Raw genomic sequence first — 11,829 nt, forward strand, 5'->3', positions numbered from 1 at the left:
TTACTACTGTTCCGCTGTTTGTCATCTGCACGGAACTTTTAAAGTTTTAATTATAAGCAAAATTTCAAGTAACATAAGGTACATCGATTCATAAGATTATGATTTATTACCGGAATACATCAAACCAGCTTCCTTTCTTTTGATTTTCCAGCTAAACATTTTGCTGGTTTAAGTAAAAACTTTTTTTAAAGATTTTATTTTAAATACAAATAACTCGTCAATTTTGTGCATATAAAAGCCATGCAAGATTCATTCAAAAATATGGTAATGAGGTTCCATAATTATAAGTGTGAACTTTTTACTATCAAACCTGATTTGTATATTTTTATATAGATTTTTTCTACTTATTGCTGAGCATTTGTGGAGCTAATTTCCATGGTGTATATGTAGTACAAAATATTTTCATTTGTACTGTAGTCTGTAGTCTAATAATTTGTAGTGTACCTTAAGCCATTGACTTATAAATATACATTATTTCTTCATGTTCTTGAAATATTTGACTACTACCCAATATCTGTCTTTAAAGAAGTTTCAAGTAACATTATGATGGAAAATATCAAGACTTTAGACAAAACTGGTGACCATAAATGCAATGATAAAAAAACGGAAGAAGAATTTGACGAAAATATTAAGAAAGTTCTTGAAACTCAAAATGGTGAGAAATTGTTTATGGTAGTTCACTTCAATATTTATTAGAATAATTAGAAATTGAATACACTTAGAAAGAAATTTACGTCGAGTGTAAATTTTTCTAGGTTCTTATAGAACATAAAGCGATAGCACACTTTCGATATAATAAATTGCCACTCTTTAAAAATCACTTCTATGTTAAGCGAATTCTATGTCATAGATAATATCTGAATTGCCCGCCCATTGAACAGGTGCTGATCTGAACTTAATCTCAATGCATAATAGGTATATTATAAAACATTTATCAGACATATAGTTAGGGGGATTGCTTGAGTGGGTTACGACCCGACCGAATTGAATTGAAGAATTATATATATTTATATATATATCATTTTATTATGATGTATATGACTGTTTCAGATTAAAAAGTTTTTTTTATTAGTTATAAAATTTTTGGAAAGCAAGTAGTAATATTTTCATAACTTTCTTAAATAAAAATCCTTGTACTATAATTTGGTCGTAATGTTGTACCAAAGAATCTATAGTACAGTTGTACAGTATTAAAACAGTTTCGTTTTAAATAGAGTATTTAATATAACTAAAATTTTCATTTTCTTTGTAGAGACACGATTTTCTATCAAGCGTTTTACTTTAGCAGAATTCAAAAGAAATTATCTATTGGAGAATAATGCAAGTTACTATGAAGCCAGACGCGAACAAGTCCAAAACTTCGTTCGAATACCTCTGGAGTTGGAACAGTTTATGATATTCGGTTTACTGCAGTGCTTGGATTCTATAATTAATGTGTTCACATATTTACCAATACGTGTGATTCGCGCATATTGTAAATTAATAGTAGGATTTTTCATTACTTATTGGTTTCGTGACCGGACACAACGCATACTCACGTATTCCGAATATTACGAATTGATCAAATACTCCTACTTCCTCATTTGCTGCTTGATAGTAATATGTGTAGACACTAACTATTTGTATCATATAATCAAGACGCAATCAATGTTTAAGTTGTATATTTTCTACAATATGTTAGAAATTGGTGAACGGGTGCTATCCATATACGCGCAATATCCCTTAGATGCGTTCTATTACACAGTAACACAAACTAACGATTCTAGAAGCAGGTCTTGGGTGTTATACAATTTGCTTCCGATTATATATATGATAATGCATTGCACATTTGTCACGGTTCAAGTGAGTAGTTAACTTATTGCTTTATTTGTGTTGTTATTTAATAAAATTTATCATCCATTCGTACTTTAGGCAACTACAATAAGTGTAGCTGTAAACTCCAGCCAGCAGGAGTTGCTTATGATTATGATGTCAAATAATTTCAATAAACTGAAACGTTCGCTATTCAAAAAATATAGTAAAGCCGGAATGCAGCATTTGACCTGTGCTGATATACGGGATCGCTTTCATCTAACCACACTTATTTTGATAACGTTCGGCATCACCATGAAAGAATTAAATTGGGATTTCGATAACTTTTGCCTTATAATGCGGGACTGTTCGATTGTTGTCATCGCTGGCTTATTTCTTGATTGGTTAAAGCATGCGTTTATCAATTGCTTTAATGGACTTTCAAACAAAATTTACAAAGACTTTATGTTTGACTTGGCTAAGGATATTTCTATAAGTAAAAATGAAAATGCGTACTCAGACCATTCGGACATAGTGGCTCGGTATTTGGGTTTCACACCCTTTCCGTTGGCTGTGATGCTTGTCAAAGCAATTTACATCACTATTTCTTTTAGAAGTCGTTCAAACATAATTTTCTTCCTGTTGCTTTTTATTTTAATGGCGTTAACACGTATTTTCATAATAATTTATACACTTGCTAAATCAAATGAGGTGTTAAAAAGTTATAAAATGCAACAAAAACAAATGTAAATATTGTTCTTAACAGATACTGGGCTTATTCTTTTAATGAAATTTATGCCAATACAAGCAGCAATTCTGTCTTTAAGTTTAGATATTATAGTCTTTTACTTAATGTAATGGAGCAAACGAATCTTTCTCTCACTTATTTTCCTAATTTGATTCCGGAACAACGCAATATTTGAAAACATATCGGTTTTCGAAGAACTGGTATTCACTTCATTAAAATGGATTAAAACAGTTATTAACACTAAATATGAATTTTGCAATATGTACCACACTATGCTTGGGATGCAATCTTAAGCATAAGTAATGTTTACTGATAAGTTAGAATAAAAAAAATGTCTACAGACTGACCGCAGTCACTACTAACTTTAGATCTACGTGCGAGCACTCGGTCATAACTAAATTCCTCAAGATATTTATTATCACAACTGGAATCAATCACAAACCACACATGAGGTTATGGAAAATGCAATGAGAATGCAACGCGGAATACAATGAGAGAGAAACACAATAATATTCTTAAAACGAACGCCTTAACAACATTAAAAAAAAGCGTGTGTAAGCAATAGATAAAAAACACAAAACGAGGATAAATTGAAGCGTGATGTAAAAGAAAAAAGGGGAAGATCAGTATCCCCTCCTTAGGTATGAGCCCATTTACCACACTTTATATTTATATTTATTAGTAGTGGTATACAAATGTTAGTATTAGTGTTGTTATTGCTCCAGTGATGCCATAGTGTTGCAGTCATAGTAATTTTGCTTTAGTAATAATATTATTATTACTCTTACCAATATGATTATTATTAGTGTTATAATGATTATTAGTGTTATAATTTCTTATTAATATTATTATCAGTATTACAAAAAAGATCAACAAGTTTTTCTTATAATTATCAATATTATTATTATCACAACTTATCAATGTCATTGTAAGAATAGCAATAGGATTTTCTTACAACTATTATAACAGTTATTATAACAATTATTATAACAATTATTATATGTATTCACACGACGTGACGATGTTGACACTGATTTCTGCATTCTGATGAGTCTGAGTAGTTCCCAGACGAAACGCGTAAGTGGAAACTAATAGGTGACCTCTCGGTTTTTTAACCATCATAATAGAGGGCCTTCTTCATTATACGGACAAATGCGACGTCTTATACAATAACAATTAGACTATAAATGCCTTTGTAATTTAATTTATATTTATTTCAATTTAACTTACATATACTATTTACTATTTAAATTAATTAAATTTAATTAATTTAATATGTTCAATATAATTAACGTTAATTTAATGTTACAGTGTAATATTGTATATATATAAAATAACACCCAGTCTCTTTGTCATTTCACTTTATTTTTATACTTTATTACTTTGGAACAGATTATCATATGGGGGCTTAATCCATCAGTAGCAAGTGGTAAGGCTGAGTATGTAATAAGTTTACCGGTGATCATAAGTCACTGTGGCCAGTTGATGCTACTTAGCAATATACTGAAGACTGGGTTATGCAACTATTGTTTGGTTGTATGTATTTCAAGTATATTTTTACGGTACACTGCACGACATTTACGATTTTCAAATATTGTTCTATTTGCATTATTAATAATTTTACAAACATTTTATATAATATTTTTTAAATTTTCCGCGTTTTTTAATTTTGAAATATTTATTTTACACAATACCGATATTTTTCTTTGTGCTTTGAAAAGTTTTAAAAGCTGTATAAATGAGCTCATTATAATGTGAACGCTTCCTCATTTATATAAATGAGCAAGTGCCTAAATGACACACTGCGAATATAGTATTACATATTTCGTACTATATTTCCTAGTAATTTATTTGTACAATAGATTTTCATGAATTTCCCTTTTAATATCCGAACACAACCATGTAAACATAAAAAGTGAAATTTTCTTTAAACTTCATTTCATTTTCAGAACTGCTATGACTGTTGCCACATACGGTACCAAATTTTTAGCACCAAAATTGATACTTTTTCTCCATATGGTACTATGGTATTTGTTTATAGAATAGGGTACTTTTTTGAAGGGTGAATTTTATTGTAAATATTATTAGAATGTCTAATTAAATTTATTTATATATGCAACTGTGGACAATGAAACTAACATAATATTAGGTCTGTTCCACGAGCTACTCATAGTAAAACATGAGTAAAACAGAAGTAAAATTTACACAAAAATACTTGAAAATTTGCTGGTGAAACGCGCTTGTGCATACACAGTGTTTACTCAAAGTTACTATGAGTAGCTCGTGGAACAGACCTATTATGTATTGGGGTTGCAAAAGGTAAAAAAATTTCGATTGGAACGAATTTTAAGAGCATATATAATATTGCCTTACGCAAATAATTATTTGATAAAAAAGATACACACTATGAATGGTCAAAAAAAAATAGTCCGATTATTTAAATAATAGAATTGTTATGAATAAAAAGACTTGTACTGTTCTATATCTTCTGTACAATATATGTGTGTTGTGTTTTCTTATTAAAAGACAATAGAACACAATTGGACCTTTTTTTGGAGATATGGTAACTATTTGTACTAATTTTGGTACAGAAAAAAATTATCAAGTGGCAACCGTGGCTGCTATCATTTACAAGCTATACGTTCAAGAGTGCGGAAGTAGTAGTAAGCGATTTGTTAAAATCCCTGAATATTGTGGAATAAAGAAATAATTTCAAATTTGTTTGTAATTGACATTATATTAAAAAAAATTAGATTTGATTTGATCATGGTAATTAGCAGTTGAAAGTTTTTGTGTTAATATAAATTAGAACAGTTATTGTGAATCGTGATCGAGCGTCCTTCGACATGTGCGTTCATGTGCGCAAATTCAAAGAGATTCAAAATTCTTATGAAAACCAACAAGTATTGAAGTTGGTGATAATTAAATGATTAAAATGGTGGTTTCGTGAATAGACAATATATGGGAATAAATACTTATTACAACTTTACGCGGAATCGGAAAATATTTTCTTTTTCACAATAATTGTTAGTTTATTGTTTGTGCTATACGTTAATAATTTTTAATTATATTTAAGGCTAGAGGAAAAGTTGGTAAAGATACAGGCAAGGCTAAGGCCGAGGTTGCAGCTAAGGCTGAGACTGAGGCTAAGGCTAAGCCTGTATCTCGTTCAGCTCGCGCCGACTTACAAGTAAGTTAAACATAACCAAACGCCAATACGCTATAAAGAAAATGGTTTTGTATTTTAGTTCCCTGTAGGACGTGTACACCGCTACCTTAAGCAACATCTAACATCTCGTGAACGCGTTGGTGGTACTGCTGCAGTGTATTCCGCAGCCATTTTGGAGTATCTAGTCGCCGAAGTAAGTCCCAATAAAAAAATTACATTTCATTACCCATTAGAAATTCCTGTAAGATTGTGATGATAAAGTGTTGCCCGCCAAAAATAATAATTTTCTCACCATCTTTAATTTTGTGTGTGTGCTGTGCATAAGCAAACTGCAAATTTTATGCTTCACACTAACCATTCCAGTGTAACGTTTTTATTTGTAGCGTCATTCGCCCGCCATTTTTTTAACCCAACAATTGGTCCGTTCCACGAACTACTTCTAGTATAACTCTAGTAAAATTCACACGCAAATTTGCTAGTGGAACGCACTTGAGTATACACAGTAGTACTCAAAGTTAGTACGAGCAGCTCGTGGAACAGACCTAATATGTTTTCTTGCTTAGAAAAAATATTTTTTCCTGTATTTTATATAGCAAGAATTTTTTTTTCGTTGATTTTCACTACGTTAAATGAAGATGCAGTTAATATTATCCATCCCATTTTCATCATGAATTTGAGCAAAATCTATTATGTTCAAATTTTTCCAATACACTAAATATCGATATATGTAGATAAGTAAAACTAGATATCGAAGTTTATAGTTGGAAATTATTAAATAAAAAGTGGTCAGCTACTTAATGTTAGAAGTGTTTGTGTTAGTAATAAAAAAAATTCCATGTACCAGTGGGCGTTAGATGATGTGTATTGATGTGTATTGTTTCTATAATCAATATATACATTTACAGATAGTAACTTAGATTATTTGAGAAAAAAACTGTAATCGAAATACCATAGTGAAAATATAATTTCAGAATAAGCGGCTACATAAATCTAAAGTAAAATAGGGGTAGCCTAAAAATGGAAATATTGCTGAGATTCACTGTTTTATTTCAATATGTTGGTTTTGTTACTAGGATTGATTTCTTATGATATACTACGATTTCATTAATTAAAACTTGTTAATTATTATGTTATTTTAGGTGCTTCAGTTGGCTGGCGAGGCTGCAAGTGAATTTAATGTAAAGCGTATTACACCTCGCCATTTGCAATTGGCAATCCGTGGAGATGAAGAACTTGATAGCCTCATTAAAGCAATAATACCTAGTGGTGGCGTTGTACCACATATTCACAAATCGTTGCTAGGAAAGAAGGTAAATTCAATCTAATAAATTGCTTAAGAATTTCAATATTGAATATTTATTATTTGTGATTAACAGGGGCAGCACGTTGTCGATTCCCAGTGTAACAACACTGGTTTCCTGTCCCAATCGTACTCATTTTAATGTCACTTTAATCTTAATTTCATTTATCATTTTAACAATAAAAATCAGCATCAACAACATTTCTAAATTAACATTAAAGTTTCTATATTCCAAACATTATGCTTAAGTAGTAATTTTCAAAACAGCTGACTATAATTTAATAATTTTTATGTTTGTTCTATAAATTTTTTTTAATACGTTTAACAAAAAAAATCTTAATATTTTTATGAACTTATAAATGAATTAATAAATTGTATATATATTATAATATATATATATACATACTATAAATAAATTAAAATGCTTTGGATTAAATTTGCGAAATAAATATGTTTTAATTTTTACTACGTATATTGAGTAATATTTATTTTAAATAATAATTATTTTGTGTATAAAGAAAAAAAATTAATTTAAAGAAAAATGTTTGAATATTTTTCTGTGTCTTCCATATTTGTATTTGCTCAAAAAATAAAAAATTAATTAATAAAAATTATTTTTCACTTTATAATTTAATCTATAAAATGATAATAATTAACAAAAAATAATATTTTTGTTTTTTAAGAATTTATTTATATAAATAACCAACCATTTTTTTTTTTTATATCTTTCATATAAGACAGAAGAGTAATGGAAATCGATATGGACGATTTCGTTCATTTATTTTGCATTATAGGTATTCTGAAATTCTAATGTATGAAGTTTATAGAATTTATTATAAATCCAACCACTTCTCAGCTTTTAAGCAAAGTGTCACTAATATTCTGTTCATTAGACATTGTGCTATATCGAAGTATATTTAATCATCGGTTGCTATGTTATATACACTACAGCCGTGTGCAGCTCACTACATTCTCTAGACTAGTCTATATATTTATTTTAAAAATTTAATATTAAACTAATCTGTAACTTCCAAACTTAAATTAATAGAGGGTTTTAAATGAATAATACTTAAAAAACGATATTTTTTTAGATATTACTATAATAAATAAACCCTTGAGCAAATGCAAGAATGTCGCTGCGACATCTAGTGTAAAATAATAAAATATTTTAACGTGTACCTAGCGGTAAACTTGAAAAATTTAGTAATATTGAAAATTACTAAATTTTTTTAATTTTGTATTTATAATTACACTTATCTATAACGAAGTCGTATAACTGGTAAAATGCTTTATTATAAAGAAATTATTGTTATGGGGCAGTTTAAAAAAATTTCTTTTACTTTTACAGCATTTCACATGTTATGTATTTATTCACATTGTTAATATTAAAAAAAATAATTGAAAACACTTAAACGTCAGTCAATTTTTTCGGTATTGACTATGTACTAGAGACCACATCACCATTATCCTCAAAAACATACTTTCCGATAGTATGCTGTTTTATAAATTTTTATAATCAAACATTATTTACTATAAAGTGTATGTAGCGCAATGTTTCCGTAAACTTCTCTGGTTTACTTTTCTACAAGCAACCCATAACTGTAAGAAACTCTCCGTCTTGTTATCCATTTTAATATAAAATCGTCAATAACTGTGTAATTTTAAGACCATATTGCTTACGTTATTTATGTGCTTGATAGTAATGTTAGTTTGGAGTCCCATTATGATACCAAGAATCAACGTTGCTCATACCCAGACCAACACAACGGGACATTATTTAAGCTCAAGTGTGCTTTAAGGAAGAGGTCGCCACTTCAAGAACCGCAGTGGACTGAATTGATGACAAGTCCATAAAATTCGCTGTCCCTAATTTTACAAGATGACATATAAAGTTTTATTTTTAATAATCGTTCAGTAGCTACTAGAAGTTATTCCAAACTCATAAAGTCGCTATAGAAAAGTTATTCATTATAAAATTTGGTTACGGAGAGGAATTTGCTACAGAAGAGTTTAAATATATAAGGAAAAAAATAAAAAACATTGCAAGGTCTTGAAAAAAGCTTTGCTACAAAGGAGTTATTGCTATAGGGGAAACATTTAAAATAATTTAAATTCAAATAAAGTAATATAATATAAAACGTATCAGCTGATTTCTTACGGTACAGCTCTTTCAAAAAACTTTATACCTGGCAATGCTTAAAGCTAAATATAAACGCATTTATTGAACAGCTGTTTGTGTTCTTTTACTTTTATTCGGCTATAATATTATTTACGTTAAGAGTTAATTAGCGGAATAAAGTATTGTAATCTAAGAATAAATAAAATTATAGAAATGCAACATGTTACTTATTAAGGAATATTAAGGCTTAATAAAATAAGTAATGTATGTGAACAGCGTTTTATTCTTAACAAACTTTTTATAAGATATCAACAACCAATACTGTTGATGTCTTTTGTTGAACGTTAAGGAATGATAAATGCAATATTTAGAATTAATTAATATTTAATTAATAATATGTGCAATTATGTTATTAAATGTTGTAAGTAGATAAAGCATATGTATGATAAAGATATATTTCTTACAAATTTTTCAACTACTTGATAAAGAAATATTGTGCTTTACATTAATTAGGCAAAGATATCAATCATGTTGGTTAAAATACGAAGCTACTCCTAAAGCATCTATCACAACAATACCGTATGTCAACATTGGAGAAATCATTGTTGGTATAAAGTTATAAAATTAGCAATGGAGTAGAACCTCGAAAGGCATAATCGAAGATTGTTGCACCCTTCATTTGGACTATAGACACCACATCATGGATAGATACACTTTATGAGCGGCTAGATGGATCTGAAAACTTCAACGTTCTTTTGATAACAACAGTTTGTTGTAATTTAATAAACACTGCAGCACCACTCTTATATGTTTGAGGTTAAACAAGAGACAAGATCTGTACTAATCTGAAAAGGTCTTTAAATCACAATATTCTGTTATAAGCAGCACGTCATCGACTTACAGTCATCGAACACTGCTGCATCCTATATATTTTGGTTCGGAACAAAAACATCAAGGCTTACTGAAATATAGTATAGAATGTATTAACTTTTAAATTATTTCGTATACATTTTATATTCTATTGTAAAACTACAAAATACTACAATTGGTCAGATTTCTTAATGATTAGCACTGGGGCGTAGACCCGTTCGCTTGTTGGACCATTAATGAATCTTCGACAAATGAAGCAAAATGTGAAAAATGTGATTTAAACTAAAGTTAACAAACAGACCCGAATCAATTTAAATATCACTGCTAAAGAAACCAAAATCTAATGCCTGTAATTCAGTACACGAATTTGCTTCTTTTAAGATAACATCGCTGTTACAGTATCTAATTTAATGAATCGACATTAAACTAATAGGGCCTTGACAATATTACACATAACCAAGTGAAGTGCGAGAAGTTGAAATAATCCCCTTACTTCCCCAACGAAGTATGTCAAAGGAAATTTGTTACTTAATGCTGAATGTGTTCATTATCATCTGTACTATTAATGCATCATAATTCACTGGTTCAAAGTGGTAATTTCATCTAAAGTACAACTAAATTTATATAAAAACATTTTTAAATGATATTCTTTGTATTTCAGATAATAACATACATTTTTGGAAAATTCACTTGAAGATTATCTTTCCTCCTGGCAACTTTAAAGGTAACTTTTAAGAAAATATGCAATAGTTATCTCTGAGTGTAAGAATTGACGGTCATATCGACACGTGATCTTTCAACACCCAATATGTTGGAACACATGATAGTCCCAAAAAATTAACACGAAGATATATGGTATGTGAATTTTTTTTTTACACAAAATATCAAACAAATCATTGTAGTTCTTGATATATCGGAAACTTAGATAAACTTGCTAAAGTAAGCGTAAATAATACCTAATTACTTTTTATTATTAATTATTATTATTTTTAGCTAATATTATTTATATTTTTTTATTATTATTTCTTAACATTATTTTTTAATATTAATTATTATTATTCTTTATTTATTATTATTCATTATTACTATATTTATATATTTTTATTTATTATTACAATTAATTATTATTATTTATTATTGTTATTATTGTTTCCTTATATTAATAATTAATGATTATTACTTATTATTATTATTTTTATTCATTGACATTATTATAATTAAAATTATATATTATTACAACTAATTATTATTATTATGATTTTTTATATTTATTTCTATCATACATTATTTATTATAATATATAACAATTTTTATATTAAACCTAAAGGATGCGAATTATTTGTTATATACATTGAAAGTTAATTTAATCTCATAAATGCTATGTAAATCTGAATGCGAAAAAAGTTTGTTGTACTTGGTTTAAGATACAATTATTATTATTTTTCTTTGATTTTTATATTTCTGGTGATATATATCTAACGGAACCTTAAAATTAACTTAATTATACGATATATAACGCAAGTTTCCTTACTCAATAAGAAACTCCATATTATAGTTAGTTTCGAATACTATTAATATCCATAAATTATTTTTTGTATTATAAAAATATAATTCCAAATTTAGATACAGTAGGTTCTCCATACCATATGAGAATGAGTTTAAATATTAAAAATAGTACAATTAACAAAAGTACCTGAATAATTAAGCCCGACCTGCTGTATTTTTGTAAAACCTTACCTAATACTAACAAATACTACAATATTGGAATGTGTTGTTTTTATTACTCATTGGAAGATCATTGGGAGCTTTAAAAAGCCTATGAAAATGCGTCT

General features: G+C 28.4%; 2 protein-coding genes across 2 annotated transcripts; both read left to right on the forward strand.

Moving 5' to 3' along the window:
• Nucleotides 1–493: 493 nt before the first annotated feature.
• On the forward strand, nt 494–2,590 carry LOC119690033 (protein TAPT1 homolog). The gene is made up of 3 exons (XM_038105016.1): nt 494–655; nt 1,253–1,842; nt 1,912–2,590. Exons 1-3 carry the CDS (start codon nt 544–546, stop codon nt 2,539–2,541), a joined length of 1,332 nt encoding a protein of 443 aa, XP_037960944.1. The 5' UTR covers nt 494–543; the 3' UTR covers nt 2,542–2,590.
• A 3,007-nt stretch (nt 2,591–5,597) lies between these two features.
• LOC119662188 (histone H2A.V-like) lies at nt 5,598–7,190 on the forward strand (the record flags this gene model as incomplete). The annotated part of the gene is made up of 4 exons (XM_038071762.1): nt 5,598–5,729; nt 5,788–5,901; nt 6,848–7,018; nt 7,085–7,190. Coding segments are annotated over 4 exons (483 nt in total), but the record flags the coding sequence as incomplete, so codon positions are not given.
• Between the last annotated feature and the right edge of the window lie 4,639 nt (nt 7,191–11,829).

The sequence above is a fragment of the Teleopsis dalmanni genome, chromosome X (assembly GCF_002237135.1).
Source record: "Teleopsis dalmanni isolate 2A chromosome X, ASM223713v2, whole genome shotgun sequence".
Lineage (NCBI taxonomy): Eukaryota > Metazoa > Arthropoda > Insecta > Diptera > Diopsidae > Teleopsis > Teleopsis dalmanni.

What these genes read in the sequence shown, in the direction of transcription:
- LOC119690033 (XM_038105016.1), top strand. Translation starts at nt 544, where the DNA reads ATGATGGAAAATATCAAGACTTTAGACAAAACTGGTGACCATAAATGC. An exon ending in AGTTCTTGAAACTCAAAATG is followed by an intron (nt 656 to 1,252) that starts GTGAGAAATTGT and finishes TTTTCTTTGTAG; the next exon opens with AGACACGATTTTCTATCAAG. An exon ending in GCACATTTGTCACGGTTCAA is followed by an intron (nt 1,843 to 1,911) that starts GTGAGTAGTTAA and finishes TTCGTACTTTAG; the next exon opens with GCAACTACAATAAGTGTAGC.